General features: G+C 39.2%; 1 protein-coding gene across 3 annotated transcripts; it reads right to left on the bottom strand.

The window, feature by feature from the left end:
* Positions 1-449: 449 nt before the first annotated feature.
* si:ch211-129c21.1 (uncharacterized protein LOC563087 homolog) lies at positions 450-17,976 on the bottom strand. 3 transcript variants are annotated; one of them, XM_066647819.1, is made up of 15 exons: positions 17,750-17,976; positions 10,436-10,837; positions 9,376-9,521; positions 9,204-9,266; positions 8,777-8,875; positions 8,515-8,614; positions 7,784-7,894; positions 7,303-7,454; positions 6,626-6,798; positions 6,266-6,425; positions 5,847-6,069; positions 5,502-5,617; positions 3,825-3,988; positions 2,808-2,860; positions 451-2,727 (listed from the first exon to the last, which is right to left on the bottom strand). In XM_066647819.1, the coding sequence occupies exons 2-15, from the start codon at positions 10,545-10,547 to the stop codon at positions 2,069-2,071; spliced, it is 2,331 nt and encodes a 776-aa protein (XP_066503916.1). In that variant the 5' UTR covers positions 10,548-10,837; positions 17,750-17,976; the 3' UTR covers positions 451-2,068. The 3 variants fall into 3 exon arrangements, with proteins under 3 accessions (XP_066503918.1, XP_066503916.1, XP_066503917.1); XM_066647820.1 differs by lacking the exon at positions 17,750-17,976 and adding an exon at positions 12,978-13,143; XM_066647821.1 differs by lacking the exons at positions 9,204-9,266; positions 9,376-9,521; positions 10,436-10,837; positions 17,750-17,976 and having other exon boundaries at positions 450-2,727; positions 8,515-8,700; positions 8,777-8,861.
* Positions 17,977-18,132: the final 156 nt, after the last annotated feature.

Here is an 18,132-nt window from a genome sequence, read left to right on the forward strand (position 1 = left end):
CACTGAGCACGATTATTTCTATTACCTCAAGGAAATCTGCAATAACGAGAGATTAAACGCTCTGATTAAACGATGCCTGGTGCTGAGGCAGTGTCTGCCGTAAAGAGCGCTGTGACTTCACTGCTTTTCGTATAATTCAAAAGGGATTCAGAGAGGGCTTCTCAAAAGATCAATAGTCATAACTCTGATTTTCTCTAGAACCCGAGCGGGAATAAAAGCAGATCAAATTTTTTACCGTTTTCTTAAAAAAGCTTTTACATGTTTGATTTTTAATGTAAACCAAATGAAATATCTTGCTTTGAAGCCCAAAGACTTCTAAAACATGAGGGGAAAAAAAATAAATCACATTTTGTCCCGCTCAGACAGGCCATTAAGTGTTTTGAATGTAAAACATAAGGGCTGTGTAAACCACAGGAGCACCTCACCGATGTACTTCAGTGGCATGAAATGAATTATTGATTTGAAGCTGTTAAGCAGATGCAGTTTGTAAACATGAGAGATTCCCTTTATGCATTTATTGGTAATAATCAATGCCCCAGAACAGTAATTCTTGTCCAGAGCTGAGAACTCTGCCTTTCTCAATGAAACTGCAATTTGTAAACTTTAAAACTACACTGGAATAAAACGTACCCATTATAAACAAACTATAGCTTATTGTTGACTGATTTGCTCAGAGTGCTGTTAGCAACAAATTAAACAAAGAACTAAAGATAGTGCCCAGAAGACTGAACAGGAAGTGGTTTGTTTACATTATAAACAAGAGGAGAGCGCATCATGTTAAATGCAAAGCAGAAACACCCATCAATAGTGTTTATATATATTAAAAAAAAAAAAAAAAAAAAAAAAAAAAAATCAAATTCTGTCCAGGGACCATTTAAAACCTACACTGAACTGTCTTGATCCATCCTTACCACAGCCATAAAATAGTGTGTTATATCAACATGGATCTGGTCTTTGATTGAATTTATATTTGGCAACAATAATCGATATATAATTTTACATAATATATATCAATAACTATTCAGAAACTTAAAATACTGCCACTTTAGCTCCGCACAACTTAAATTTTAGCAGTTAGGTTGTTTTTGCCCAGTTTAATAACAACATCACAGCATCTGTATGTATAACTGAAAGGTCTTTTTTATTATTCATTCATTCATTATCTGTGAGCGCTTATCCAGTTCAGGGTCGCGGTGGATCCAGAGCCTACCTGGAATCATTGGGCGCAAGGTGGGAATACACCCTGGAGGGGGCGCCAGTACTTCACAGAGCAACACAGACACACACACACATTCACTCACACCTACGGACACTTTTGAGTCGCCAATCCACCTACCAACGTGTGTTTTTGGACTGTGGGAGGAAACCGGAGCACCTGGAGGAAACCCACGCGGACACGGGGAGAACACACCTCCTCACAGACAGTCACCTGGAGCGGGAATCGAACCCACTACCTCCAGGCCCCTGGAGCTGTGTGACTGCGACACTATCTGCTGCGCCACCGTGCCGCCCCTTTTTTATTATTATTTTAAAATTTAAAATTCAGTGGCATGATGTCCCAAAAGATCTTCAGTGTCTCTCATTAGGAAATATAACGGGACATTTATACGATTGCAGTTATACTTTTAAGCACCTGCCCCCTGTGGAAGTGAGTGTAGTGTATCTTTCAAAATCACCTTTTTACGTGATGCATAATTGTAATTCAGAATTCAACATTCCCTCACTCTACTGCCATTTTATGGTAACAGTTGCGTAGTATTAAAAAAAAAACTATAATTGAAATGACAATTGCCATCTTTAATACTAACCTTTACCAGAAAATGACAACAATTACTAATTACAATTACACTACACACAAATATATAAAAAAATAAATCCAGTCATCTCTGTACCACCTGCTCAGCTCTGAATCGTCACTCAGTAAAGAACACTCCTCAGCAGCACTGTTTGAAGTAGAAAAAAAATAAAAATTGCCATCCACACATGATAAAAAACGAGAATCCTTTGTTCTTATAGTGTCTCCCACGTAACGTCAGCTGAGCCGTCCGCATGGCTCCTTTCACCGAGTCTAAATCTCAGACTCATCAATAGTGTGCTTGAATGAGTCTGTACGAGTCCCATTCGTTTGATTGTTTTTTAAAGATATTACCAACTGCCCTGAGCTATGGGAGGAGCTGGTTTGATGCGATGTAACCGAGTCACACTGGGGCAGCTTTCTGTGCTGGGGCCTGCATTTCTGCAGCGTCAGATGACCCTTGTAAAGGTTCCACAGCAGCAAAGCCACCATCAGCACACACACCACGCCCAGAGCGACCTGTGTGGCCACCCACACATTCGCAGTCTTGTACTGCTGCGGAAACGACGGGTGCACAGCAGTGTTTGGTGCCGTGGTGGTTGGTGACCTGGGAGGTTTTTCTGTTTTTGTGCCGACTGAAATAAGGTCTTTGTCTTCATCGGGCACCAGGTGTAGGTCATAAGCAGCCAGTGTTCTCCGGTACTGCCTGCTGACCACCCGCTCCACTGACACGCAGGTGTAGTGGCCTACATCGGAGGCGGAAGCGTTGTAGATGAAGAGGTCATCGTTATAAATGGTGTACTTCCCAGGGGATATGTTGAGGGGTTGTCCTGCAAAGTGCCAGCTCACCTGAGCCAGGTTAGAGTCCTGCTGGCACGACAACCTGATGTTGTTGCCTACAACTAGAGTCCCGTTCCTCACCACCACAGGCTCTGTGACATGAGGCATAGGTTTATAATTAATGTACATGAAGTCTCAGAGAAAGTAATCATAAAATGGTAGAATACAGTACCTGGGTCAGGGCAGCGAGAAGCATCTCCGTCGTGTAAACTTTGCACCAAATCACTGAAATGAAAATATTTGACCACATTAAAATAACACTAGGTAAGATTTGGTCATTTTGCTTCTGGGCTCCAGTTATTGTTGCGGTGTATACTTCACTTTTCCAGCACTGTCCTGAAATCAAAGGGGATGGTAGTGTGGGGGGGGGATGTGGTTGGCAACCATCCTCGAAAAATGACATAGTGTAGTTTCTTCAGTGCAATGACAGAGGCTCTATTCTCCCTATTACAGGTCAGTGAAACATCAATGATTCTAAAGCTCTAATATTACAGCAAAAATACTACATAGTGTTCCTTTAATTACTTTACTCAGTTTGACAAGGGGTACTTAATGTTGTAATAGAACTGGGAAAGAACTGAGGTGATTCTTTAAGCCGTATCTACACTTCGTCTCCCCACATTCACCGCCTACTCTCCGTTATTCCACCCACCCCCCACCTCCCGTCATACAGCCAGTGCCTGTGTTACTGCTCCAGCCAGTCGTCACGTCTTCAAGGTAGCGATATGTAACCACTTACAACTTTTATTTCTTTTTTATTACTGTTTCCACTGTATTTCTACATGTATTTTTTTTACTAATTTCAGAGTGTTGTAAACATATATCAGTGCAAAAAGGGTGACTTTCAGGGTGGGGGCTGGAACGCATTAATTGCTTTTCCATTATTTTAAATGGGGAAAATTGACTCGAGAAACGAACTTTTCTACTTACGAACCGGGTCAGGGAACGGATCAAGTTCGTAGGTAGAGGTTCCACTGTATATATATAAACATGAAGGTAAATATTCATCATCTAATATGTAAATCCAAACAAAATCTCTAAGAGACCAGAAATCTACCATTTACCCTTGGAGATGTTAATGTGAACCTGTGGTCCTAAAGGCTACATCAAAGAGGTAATGCATATACAAACACAGATTAGACATTACATTACACACATTGTACTTATATACTCAACAGGCTCTACGTACACATTTTTCGATGAGTGGGATAAACTGGTGCAGCGGTGAGAGCTCAGGTCCCAGGCGCAGTACGGGTCTCTGGCAAGAACACAGTCCAGACACAACGAGTAACGGCTGCAGTCAGCCACAGGCATCTGCACCACACCAGACGACGAACCCGCATACAGCTGGCCCTGATACACACACACACACCCCAAACCAGATGGCAGACCACTTTACACTTCAGAGAAAAGTAAAGCCCTCACACACAGCAGTGCTGTGTCATGTTTCTGTTGATATTCAGTTATTTCAAAAGGCATACCTGGATTAACAGAGAGCCCTTTAGTTTAACAACAAAGAGAATGTACATAAGACTATATATACGTTGTTAACAATGCTGAATATCTGAATTCATTAAAAGACTATAGAAGTATAAAACTAGGGGTGGGACTTTAACGTGTTAATTTCGATTAATTAATTACGGGGAAAATAATGAAATAAAAAATTTAACGCATTTTAATCGCACTGTGCACCATGGAAAGTTTCTCAGTGCATACAGATTATAACGATGCACAATGTGATGAACATGATGGAGATGACGGAAGAGACTGCACTTTATGCAGGAAGGAGTTATCACAGGAGCACTTCCACCGTTCGTTACCACCTCAACGTAAAACATGCTGGGGCTAGCGCGCAGGTCAGTAATGTTAAGAGTACAGAGTATTTGGACTTTTAAAACCCTCTTTGTGCTGTTAACAACCCACCCTTTGCATTAAACAGTCGTTCTATAATGTTTTTCAGCTGGAACTACATGTGATATCCTACCAGTTTCTTTAATAGAGTCATTCCTAAGCTGTGATTTAGAGTAAGTAAATTTTACTCGGATGTGGACATGAAAAACACGTCCTGTACGTAAAAAATACTTGTAAATGATATATTTTGTCACCTACAGGCCTCGTTTAATATATGTAAATGATAAAAAGCCCCCTTGAAAAAACCCGCGAAGTAGCGAATCCACGAAAGATGAACCGCAAAGTAGCGAGGGATTACTGTAACCCAAACAGTGTCGCCAGTCAACACTCGACCACATGTCGGGGTTCACATTCAGAAACAAAATGTCAAAGTCCACTTCAATCCAAAGCCAAACTTCAATCAATATTTCTCGTGCTAAAAATTGAAATGTGATTAAAATGTGATTATTTTGATTAATTAATTACAAAGCTTCTAATTAATTCGATTCATTTTTTTAAAATCAAGTCCCACCCCTATATAAAACACATTACCAACAAAAACACTACATTTTTGGGCCAGGACAAATAAAGAAACCAAGCACATTATGTTGTTGTGGGGTGGGGGCTTCAGAGAGTCACAAAAAAATAAATAAATTTTTGAATCGCCTGATAACTCTTTAAAGACAATTAACATTATTCTTATGATTAAATATCAGATGTTTCTTAATTAATAATCGTATTTATCATTAATTACTTTTAATAATTAAAAAAAACTTCCCATTATTTTCAAATTAGAATAAACAAAAGTCAGAAAACATCTGATGACGCTGATCAGAGGAAAGATTGAGGTTTAAGGATTTGATATTTAATAGATTCACATCACATTTTGACACCAGTGCATTATAGAGTGGTGCTAATAGAATTACTGTACACATTAATACAGACTGTGTTAAATGTGCTGTGGGCTTTTTTGTACCTTGTTGGTAGAAAGACGAAGCACAGTGACTGGCTCAGGGCTCTGGAACACTTGAAGTTCCACAATGATATGCATCTCCCCTTTGTAATTGACAGCTTTCTGCACATAGCCACTGTCTAAAAAAGAAGGATTTCAAATGAGAAGGCGGTCTCATCAGCACAGTGCTGCAAACAGCTTTTACAGCCATCACAAGGTAGCAAGAACAACGGATGTGACCACGGCATCATAACATCAGTGGAGTGTGTTTCATGCTTAGGCCTTTCACAAGCAGCAGGCTCTGAATTCAATTAAAGCAAAAAACAATATTGAGCAGGAATCTAAAACAAAACAGGAAGTGCACTTTACCTGTGCCAATGAACATAACTTCGTAAGGCTTTCCATCCAGTGCCACTGTGCGGTCAACAACAATGCGAGTGAATGTAATCCCATTTCTGACCAGCATTGGGCCGCCTGTGATGGGCTCCACACTGTTGTCCATCAGTGGCCTGTCTCGGATGAACTGCAGGGTTTTATCTGGAAGTTCCAGAGAGCTCTGAATTCCTGAAGCTCTTGCTTCATTGTTGATGCACTGTGTGGAACATTGGACAATTACATAAAACTTAGTACCTACTACTAATACAATGAATAATAATATTTATTTATTTATAAAAGAAATTGTAGTTTTGTGTAAATACTTTACTGAATATTTTTGTAATAGAAATGCATGAACGTTTCCACCCCTAGTGAAAATACATAGTTGAATACTGCAGAAATATGAGACTCACTGCTCCTGGTCGTGGTACAGGAGGGTCCCCAGTATACATCACCCACTTCACATGAGAGGCATCGACTGACAGTGGTGTTTTATACTTTCCGTTCGCAAACACCTCATTTATGTCTGACACAGAATATGCACACACTGCTGAAGACACATCATTCGAAGCCCTAAACGCAAACACACACAAACACATGTAAAGACCCATAGCGTTTGTCACACAGTAAGTAAGTAAACATAGAATTCTTTCCAGGGCTTAAACAAGCCATTCCTGTTCTAGAAGATGGTAGAAAGGAGATAAGGTGTCTACTGCAACATCCTGCTGAGGGTCAGCGTTGCCCTGTGCCACTCAGAGTAAAAGCACACTCACGGTTGTGAAGTGAAGATGGCATAGAAGATATTTTTCTTCCAGTCGCCATTGTGGACGAGGAAGGCGTCTTGTACCACCGAAGGCAGAAGGCTCCCAGGAATAGGGCAGTTTATACTGGCCTTCAGGAAGGAGGTCCATTTCTTCTGCAGGGTCCTCTGGCCCCCTCTGTCGCCCTGCACAGTTTAAAAAGAATAAAACACCCTTGTTTTTGGTGCATGTGGAGCTGAACATGCTGACGTTACTGTCCAAACACGCCATTTAACTTAATTATCCACTGTAATAATTATTTAAAATTACTCCTTCCTTATGTCTTTATTTTTAAATTAACCCTATACTCAATGTGAACATCTGAAACAGGCCAGCATGTTCAATTACCTCAAACACCACAAAAATAAATAAATAAATAAAAACAACAACAACAATAATCAATGCACTGAGGGTGTGGATTATTTTACAGAAGATTTGTTACAGGATTGATCTGATACATTCTTCTCAGACAGTGTTTTCGTCTGATGTTTACCCACTAATATCAGATCACTTATCTTTATTGTTCTGGTAACTACCTTTTATAGTAGCTACCATTCATTTAAATATGTAACTTCAGCAGTAATGACAACAGGGAATAACAGGTTCTGGGTCATATTTACAAACCTACACAAGAAATAAACCAGTCTTACTTTGCAGACTCGAGCCACTCGTGACACTATGAGCTTGCTGTAGAAATCATATTCCACTGCGATTTCACTGAAGAACACATAGATCTTGTCGTCGTCTCCCTGAGGGCTGTCCACGCTCTCTGGGACCATGTCCATGTACACAAACCTAGGTTCTGTGAGGGGAGTTACAAGAGAAACACATCATTAAAGCTAGGTTTAATTAAAAGACATATTTACCCACAAACAGTAGCAGAAAAAAAATATTTTAAAACATTTTTTTTTCTATAAAGTGTGAGATGCTCCATTTGCTTAGAAGAGTGGCCCCCAGCCATTTTTAAAAAAAGATTTAGAACAGAATCTCTGTTGGGGAAGTGACTGCCCTTAATTTTGTGTATTAAATAAGAAAAATGGCTGAATACATCTTAAAAGCTGAAGTAAATATAAATAAATACTTCAGATAAGAACATTTTTTAAATATTACACTAAAAGGAAATGAGCATACCATTGAGCCAGGAGCTCATTAATTCAGTGCGCAGGATGCTGTGAGAGCTGCGGAAGATGATTGGCTCTGAGCCCATGAAATTAAAGACGGTGGCAGAGTACAAGTCTCCATCTGACAGGAGGAAGCAATAAACAAGCCAGAGTTAGCCACTGTAACAACCAACAGCCATGAAGCAATTTCCTGATAGTTAACCAATTACAGAAGAGCTCTGTACTACATCACAGACCGGGTCATGGGTTCCTAAAGTTAGTCGATTGACACTGACAGAAAAATCATTTTTCATCAAGCTCAAGACGATCTTTAACATCACTCAACATTTCAGAGGAGGAACTAAACTTCAATCCCAACTGAGCAAGTACAACAGCCAGAGACGTTTAAAGCTGCTCTGCTCCTTTCCCTCTGATTTAGGCACCCATAAGAACGATTATTTTATCATTACTGACATAAACATGCATTTGTGGCAAACAACCAGGCTGTTATTGATAAATATTGTACAAACCCTTTCTACAGGAATCAATGATTAGACTGTTATAATTATTAACATTGATTTTTTGGCATACCAACTTGCCATCTAAGAAAATGAACACTTGAGCTGGTAAATTGAGTGGTCTGGAATTAATTATTTGACATGAAGCATAAGTAATTTTTTGTTTAAAAAGAAGGACATATGAATATCAGATGGTGTCAGGAAATGTGTAGTGCACTCAAATTTGAGAAGAGGCAGTACATACCAACCATGACGGATGAGTAACTTTGAAAGGGATCAAAGGGGCACTTGCCCTTCCCCTCCTCCAGCTTCCCCTCCATTTTCAGCTGTCCATCAACATAAGCCTGTTCACACAGAAAGCAAACACATCATGCCCTTATCTTCTCTTGTTTTTACAAGCATGACTTGGAACAAGTTAGAACATGGGGGCCTGTGTGGAGAGGATTACAACACACGAATAAACACACACATGTAAAAAGCATATTTACTACTGATGCAATACTTACAATGTTGTCACAGATGGGGTTAAAAGCATTTGTGCCGCAGACGTACATGGTGCTTTCATTGATCTGATGCAGCATCCTTATGTAGTTTGAGCATTCAATCTGAAAACAAAGAAGATCAGGATCGATTGAAGAAATATACACATTTTCAAACAGTTACATTATAAATGCACATTGTTGTGACAAATGTTCAAAAATGACACTATGACTGACACTTCACATCAATAATTTACATGAAACTCTGAACTCTCAAGGGATTTAAACAGCCTATGAAATTACGGGTATTCATTTCTGGATAATAACTAAATTAACTAAAGGAACGTAGCTTTCTCAGTCATTTTAAAGCTACTGTGCTTTCCATTTTTTAAGGTTTTTTAACTTTCTGGAACCCTACAAAACGCACCGATATCAAATTTATACACAAACTCACATCACGATGCTTTCCTTTGTATTCACACTCTTTCCGCTTGGCCTCGGGGACCTGCCATGTTGTCTGATAAATGAAGCACAATGACATTAGTAATATGACTGCATTTAACTGCCAGTGGAGAACACTAAATTAGCTGCTCAGAGAACGCCCTCGGTGAGCGTAAAAATGCTACCTTAGCTTTTGCATCAGAGATGTCATTGATGTCAAGGGCAAAGATTGCTTCTCTAGCTCCCACTATCAGCAAACCCAGATCCTCTCTGATCAGCAGAGTGGAGTAATTCCAAATACCATCCGCTCTGAACACTTTAAAATGGTTTCCTGAAATGGTGAAAAGTACAGACATGACAACCTAATACTACTGTAAAAATGAGCAAACAAACAAAAAAATGGTAAAGAAAAAGGGGTTGTCCTGTTTGGGATTAGTGTTTTGTTAGAGCTGTGAGGCATTAAATGTGTTCTATTTGAGCACACTGTATTTTGACCACCACAACTGGTGCAGTTCATTTGACAAATGTGACAAAATATCAGAAGCAAATTAGACATCATTGACAATCTGCATACATCAAAATACAAGAGTATATAGATGTAGGGCTGGACGATATTGCTAAAATCTATATCATGATATATTTCTTAATCCCGGTCAAATCGATACATTTCCGATATTGATATGAACAATAGAAAATCCACTGAAAAACTGCCAAAACAAACAAGAAACATGACATCACCTTTAAACATAAACCTCTTGGCTTTGTCAATATTAATATTTTTAAACTTACTTTATAATGTAAGTGCTTTGAACTGACATCGTTGGCCTATTAATGAACGTCAGCCAATGACAGATGCTGTAAATAATGTATACTGAAATATTAAAGAGGACTGGCGCCCCCTCCAAAGTGTATCCCTGCCTTGCGCCCAGTGATTCCGGGTAGGCTCCAGACCCACTGTGACCCTGAACTGGATAAGCGCTTACAGATAATGAATGAATGAATGAAATATTAAAGACGTGTTTATACACCATATTATTGTTATTGAAACATTCTATACTGTGATATACTGATATTAAATTATTGTCCAGCCCTATACAGACGTATGTCGTTACACATCTAGCTGCTAAAAAGAATATATTCACGAACAGAACATGGATGGACCAATTAGCAAAATTACCACATCATATAAATGTATGGTTATGTAAACAGCTATGTAAATGTATTTAGAACACGACAGTATCTTACTTTGATATGGGATGCTTTTCCGTGGAGTACAGTCCAGAGTGCAGAGGACAGGGAAGACACAGACGAGAAGCAGGCCAAACAGGACATTTGGGGTGAGGAGAGCAGAGGACATGGCGTGAGAGCCAGTATGAGCTAGATCACTTTGGAGTTTAGCTCAGCAATCAACACAGAGGAGAACTAAAATCCAAAAAAAGCTTTCGTGCACTTGGTTTTCTAAAAAGAATCCAGCCTAGGTTGGGAGGAATCTCCATCTTAATTGTTTGCAATTTCTGCCTTTTTGAAGAGGAACAGAGAAATCCATGGCTGTTGTAGTGCTGATATGGCAGATGGGGAATGAAGGGAATTCTGCCTCTTCACTCTGTCATCCAGTGTGCTTCTTTAGTCCCCATGAATCTATGGATTCTGAAAACAAATGAAGACTGAGTCAATAAGGCTAGATAAAGGAACCTAACACTACTTACTAACACAAAGATGAAGTCTAATACACACCACATGCACAGTACCATTTATGTAATTAATAATACATACAAAAAAAAAATGATGTGAAACATATGGGCATAGTTAATAATGCACGTATTTATCATAAATCATATTTGTACTATTCGGTTTGCCATGCTAAGCACAAGATAATGGGGAAAAAGCAGGTAAAACAGGCTACAAGCACCTCCTTTGCTTGAAGCCTACTTGTCAGCCACATTCACAAATCATAACAAGTCTTGTTTTGCTTTTAGCTGTTAGGTTTCCACCTAGCTACACTACAAAAGGGACTGCTATCCTGAGGCCTCCAGTGACATTCTCCAACTACAGTCCCAGACCACAGTACTGCATCAATTAATGGTGTTCCTTGGAATCAACAAGGATTATCTATAAATAGAGTAAAGCATACATCACTAGCAGAGGTGTTTTGCTACAGCTGTACATCTCATATGGACCAACTGTAAGACTGGTCATGAAGATCGCTGCCTGCAGAGGTGTGTGTGTGTGTATACTATGGCCTTAAGGAGGTGGTTGGTAATCATCTTTTTTGGACCCGTTTAACAACATGGAACCCTAAGGATAATAGTTCATTTCTGGACTGGTGCTGGAGCAGGGTTTTAATTTCTCACCTGCTGTGTGTGCAGTAAGAGCGCCGTTTAGTTTTATTTCAGTAGAACACCATGCACAGCTGACTGTGGTCATGCTATGCACATGAACAACAATTCTTGAGAGTTGCAGAAGAAAACTAAACAAGGTTGTGGAGAGATTAGTGAGGTGCTCAAGTAGCTATGCATTTAAAGCAAAACAGAGTGTGTGTGTGTGTGTGTGGGGGGGGGGGGGGGGGGGACTATATTCATTGTGCCTTACATTTAATATACTTTTTCCTACATGGTTTGTTAGAACAGGATTCACATACGTCTCCATAAGCCACATAAAGACTGATCAACATAAAATCACAAAGAAATCATTCCTTGCATAATCATCACCAGTATTATGATTTTTATTAAAGGGGAATGTCACACACTGATAGGTGTTCCGCTGTAACGGCATGTACCCCTTAGAAGTCCACACTGTAGTAATCTAATTGTCAGTAAGTCTGAATAAACACTCAGACTGGGTATTAGCTACAGATTAGCTACAAAAAAGAACACAAAGATCGCTAAAGAAAGTGTGTCAAAATATATGGCCTTCTTCATGGCCTTCGCTTCCGTTTTTTTTCCTCCCCTTTTAAGACATTTCCAAAACATTCTTTACATTCATTTCCTTATTTCCAGGTGTTTGCTATGCCTAGAAAGCTAGTCGAGAAATGTCCAGGTTTTCTAGGATGAATGGCAACCCTGTAGAAGTTCATCATCACATGGATATAGCAGTTTCTTTAAGAAGAGGGGAAAAAGGGAAAAATAAATCTTGTAAATTACATTCCAATGTAAACTTACGGCTCACCACATGACGTAAAGCTTTAATAAATGTATATTTTTTCACCACAGCCGTACATCTTTAAGTAGCTTTCTTTTTGAGAGAAAAGCAACATGAATCAGAACCATGAACCATTAAAAGGCTCTGTGCTACCTGCGGAATAGTTTAATGACACGGGGCATGGTGAATTTTCATCACCCACTAGTTCACTGTGGTTTTAGAAGCAGGCAAAATACAGAAATATAAGAAAACAAGAGTTTTTTCTTCAGGAATAATACAGTTATTTATGTGTATGGCGTATTTTTTTACAAAGCGAATTACAGAAATCTGAAATTAAACCTAAGACAAAACAAATAACCCCAAGTGAGTAAACCAGAGGCGAAAGTGGCAAAGAAAAACTCCCTCAGAGCTGCAGTAATAAACCTTGGAGGAACCAAGACTCACAACAGGAGACCTGTTCATGCTTAATTTTACTACGGACATGAAAATATGCTAAAAAAAAAATTAATATTTCAGGGTTCTTTCAGTTCTTTCAGGTGCCCTACAGCAACATTCTGCACATTCTTGTCCTGTTTAACAGTTTTTGGTTCTCCAAACAGATACAAACAGAAAACAAAAACACAAACTTTTAGCAGAATTATAAACTTACAGTTTTCGTAGTTCCTCACATGGCACTTCATGTCCTCAACTCCTACAACTGTTCTTAACTCCTGGAATGTTACAGTGAGTCACTGTTTTCCAACTGGGCTTCAGTGTGCTAAAGGCCACTACTCCTCCACGTGAAGCTATCGCATAGTCTCCAGAGGTGGATGACAAGGTTCCTTCGTTCCACCCAGTGAGACTGGAGTGCATGCCCCGTTTGTGTTATTACTTTAAACAAGGGGACAAGCCGAGGCACGTCAGAGGCAGAGTAGACACTTCACTGTCGTTTCTGGTAAGGATGTTATTTGCCAGAGTGTGACTGCATGTTAATGTGGGGCTACGTTTTGTTGCATGGTTTTGAAATGTTGCAAAATGTCAGAGGTTGGTATTAACTGCTCCCTTCAAGGTTTGCAAGAGCTCTTCACAAGAAAGTTTGGACGGCAATAAGGTGAGGTTCAGACTCAATCAGGTGCAAAAGACTTAAAAGGTTAATGCTGTCCAGGCAAGGTGCATTTTAGCAGCAAGTGAGCTCCCCATTGGAAATACCTAGAGCTGGACGAAATTGGCCAAAATTTATATCACAATATATTTCATTTCGGTCCATAGGATACGAGTCCAACATCGATATGAAAAATAAAAAAAGCCACAAAATATCTGCCAAGAACTGAAAGGAACTGACGGCAGCGCTCTATAATGACCGCCAGTCAGTGACAGATGCTGTAAATAATATATATACATTGAAATATTGAATACACTGTGTATAAAAATCATCGTTATTGAAACATTTTATATTGCAATATGTATTAGTATTGAATTATTGTCCAGCCACAGACCTTTATAATTACTGAGAAATTCCTTGGGATTTCAAACACCAGTAGTGCACAGGAACTGTAATATCACTGAAACGTATTTCCATGAAATTGGTTCTTCTTTCCAAGTACCTACTTCCTGTAGTTAGCTGATTCACCAGGGTGTGTAACTAAATGACCTACAGCTGAACCAGATTTACATTGTCAGGAAAAAACATTGTACCATACAGGTACAAACAATTTAAATGTACCTATAGAAAATACAACTAAGTTTTCATAGGCCACAAAAGGTTCTATTCACTTTCCCAATGTAAAAAAAAAAAGTACAATCTTATCTTCTCGTATCACAACTCTAATCAAAAACTAAAGTAAAATAAAAATCCTGGAATCAGGAAATGGTGTGTCGACAATGATAGTGTCAGTCAAAATCAAAATGATCCACCACCCAAATCACACCTGCCCTGTGCTGGACTTGACCATAGAAGAGCAGGGTGAAGAAAGTATGGACTACAATCTGTAATTTTAGAACTACAGAGTGCTCCTGTGTGGTCAGTGGAGCCAATAAAACGGACACTGAGTGTAGATACAAGGTAGGTGTTCCTGTTCAGTGTAGTGCACCTTTGTTTCCAAACTAAATCCACTGGGGCCTTCAAGGGGAACACATCAGAGACAGTTATTTTCTGAGAATGCAAAGTAGAGTCAGCCTATAACTTTGTGTACATCCTGCAAACTTTTCCACACAGCTTGAAAAACTAGTTCTAAGTCCTTATAACGCATATCAGCCAGATGGCGTCTCTATTTTTAAGACACTGACATAAGGCACATTCTCTGATAAACTGGTAGCTCTGCAGATTAATCATGCACCAAAAGGACATCATAAATGTACCATCCTGAGTGACTAACTACACAAAGCATAAATCTTAGCATTTATGTTCTGTGGTATGTCTGCTTTGCAATATACATACACTGCCCATATTAATAATCACGCTCTTCATAAACCATTCTCATGGCTGTCGATTTTAGTTAATTATTTACTAGACTTTCATGACCCAGTGGCTCAGGACACTATGTTCCACAGCGTGTTCCTACGATGAATAAAAACGTTCATGGTGCCAACTACACGTACATTAAGAGTGTAATAATCGACAAGGGAAGAGACAGACAAGGCGTTTGCTGAGGGAGGGAGAGAGCTTCCAGTGTGTCACCAATAACACCGAGAAATACCCTACACCAAAATATACTCATAGACTTTTATGAGATTATCTCAGTGATCTCAGCTACAGCCAGAACAAACCTATCTCTAAATAGAAAACACACTATGACTCCTCTGTATGGGGAACAGACTAATCTGCATTTAAAAGGCCTACGCCTTTTGTTTCGTGGCTTTGTCTGTGGTTCAGAGTTTGGCCGGAGCGTAATATTTTTCACATTAAGGCAAAAGAAGATAAGGTTGATAATGTTATGCTGCCAAACCCAGTGAGTGTGTAGGTGGTGTTGAGGAAGGAATCACAAGCAGACAGACCTGCTCTAAGATGTGGGGTTTTACAAAAAGAAAAAGACATGTCAGAGCAGGAACTACTGGCAAAGACAGAAATATAAAGGACAGACTGGTTTTATTACCAGAGTACAGAATGGTAGGAGAAATATTTCTTAAATGTAAAAATGTATTCTCATAAACCTCTCTTAAATATCAACCTTTTTCTCATTCAGGTAAAAAAAAAATCACATTCCCACATCTGGCCAGACTAGGTGTTTTACACCTGGTGGGTGACGTAATGCCAATTACAATCTTTAAAAAGATCTCTACAAAAAAAATGCACCACACAAAACATTTCAAATATTTCCCAAATCTGTGAAGTCTACATTTTCGATTCAATCTTATCACTAGACCGTATGTGACTCACATCCGGAGTTTGAGGCTTGAATCGGGATTGAGATACACAAGAGGCTGGTGGGGCTGTGTGTCTGTACACATTTAGTGTGAAACTGGTCAACTGACTCACTGAGTAAAGGTATGAAGCACTTCTAAAATCAGACCTCAGCTCTTCAGTGTGAGGCTTGGGCCGGGGCCATATCGCATCGTTCGCAATATCATCGTAATTTTAAAAACCATTTTCAAAAAATAAAATGTCATGCGTTACCCATAATTCAGCATACATTCTTTACAATGAGTCTTTTAGGCACAGCTTAGAACGGTGGAAAGTGGTTTGCTCCAAAAACCTGGAATATCTTGTGAAGCTTTTGGGTGTGTGTGTGTGTATATATATATATACACACAAATACAATTTAATATAATTATAATTATTCAGTGTTTTGTCATATTGCCAAGAATTATCGTTATAAATACCCTGAAATATTGTGATATTATTTTAGGGCCATATTGTTCACCCCCAGTTAGGTTTATGATAAATTATCTTATCATTGCTCAGAGAGCTGAGAATATTCAACATTTAGGGCTCAACTGCATTTAAAGGAAATTTCAAAAAAACTAAACAATGACGAACTAAAATAAATAAAATCTAAACAATGACACTTGTGGAAATCTGTCTCTTAAATCTGCTGTAGTGCACTTGGTGTTGTAAGCAGATATCAGGCCTCTGCAACTTGGCAATGTAGCTGTAGAAGGCTTTTCGTAAACGTCAGGAGGAGAAGAGAGAAGGGAAAGAAAAAAGCTCTCATACATCACACCCTATGGCCACAAGTGCAATGGCATCAGTGAAAGAGATGAGGCGTACACTTCTGTCATTTTTGATGTGAAACATTAAGACTGTCCGGTGGGTTTAGAAAAGACATTTGAATTTCAAAGGGAAATTTCACCATCAAGTTAATGACACCAGTACACACATAATTGTCATCGTTATTGTTACTATTGTTAGTCCTGACTGATCTGTCTCCTGACAAACAAACAAAACAGTTACTCGTTTTCATACAGATTCCCAAATAAGAAGATTTTATAACGGGGAGCAATATTCCGCATTGTGTCAAAGTTTGAATGCACCAAGTCCATGTGTACTTAAAGACGATGTGTATTTATTTTCACTTACATGAGACAAACCTGAGTCTAACAAGGAACTGTTCTCCTGTTGATTTGAATTTCATTGGAAAACTCCATGTGATGGACCTCCAGGGCACCATCCGTTTGTTAAATGGCTACTGGACACTTGGTCTGAAACCGCAGCCACTTCTAAAGAAGTTTCTGACTTAAGATAAGCATCTAAAAGTAGACAATCATGTTCAAGCTAATAATACACATCCTCAACGTCTTTACACAAAAGAGGAAATTCACAGCTCATACAATTAGTGTGTGTTAGGGTCATTTCAGATGCATTCTTTTTCCTCAGTTAAAAAACCAAAACAAAAAAAGGAGGTTACTACTTGGTCCTAGTTACAGTGGGGAGACCAAGGGTTAAGGGTGAACAGCAAAAATAATTATAAATCCCACTTTGGTGAAAAGTAAGTACTTACCTTAGTAATGAGCCCATGTTGTGTTTTCTGTACTAGAAGCACTTTACATTACTGCTGGGCATTTCTGCTTTGACACTGGAGTTCTCCAAAGACAGCCCTCAATTACAAATACTTAAATCTCCACTGTTGTTTCTATGTCGAATTTCTAAGACTTAACGGCTTTCAGCTCGTCAAGATTAAACGTGTTTTAACGGAGAACTCCTCATTATAAAAGTATACTCACGTACCTGATTCATAAGAGGATTAAATATATGAATATGTATATATGAAAATGAATATGCAAATGTGGGAGAGTCCTTATTGTGTCTGCAACAGCACCGTTGTCTTTCCAGTTACTCCACTGGTAAAATACAACATTAAATTTAAAAAAATGCTGGTATGTGCTATTCGTGCAACCAACCTCCATTTCCATTACGTCTAATGAATTCGAATAAACCCTTAGCTACCGTTACCCACTTTTAGCACAGTAGCTAACAGCAAACGGGGACAACAGAACTTCTCTTACCTGCTGTGTCTGTAAAAGCCTCTTTCTTCACAGGTTATCCAGCAAACTTCCAAAAACAAACAGCGAACAAACCATAAACAGCAAAACCCCTTTCAGCATTGTCGCTCATAGCTGGGGTGTTATAGTTTAAATGTAGCTAAGAGAAAAGCAGGTTTACTTCAGGCGACCGCTACACGACTTTCTCTCTTTCCAGGTGCTAACGTTCAAACGTGTGCTGAGTATTGAGTAACTAGGGACCCGCCCCAATCCCCGTGGTCCTTCCTCTTTCACTTGATCCAAAGGGCACCCTTATGTTCCAACTTTTCCACACTTCCGCAAGGAGTGTTTATTTATTTAGTCTACATACTACATCAAAATATGTATTTAACAATCAGCTAGCGACA

The sequence above is a fragment of the Hoplias malabaricus genome, chromosome 16 (assembly GCF_029633855.1).
Source record: "Hoplias malabaricus isolate fHopMal1 chromosome 16, fHopMal1.hap1, whole genome shotgun sequence".
NCBI classification, from domain to species: domain Eukaryota; kingdom Metazoa; phylum Chordata; class Actinopteri; order Characiformes; family Erythrinidae; genus Hoplias; species Hoplias malabaricus.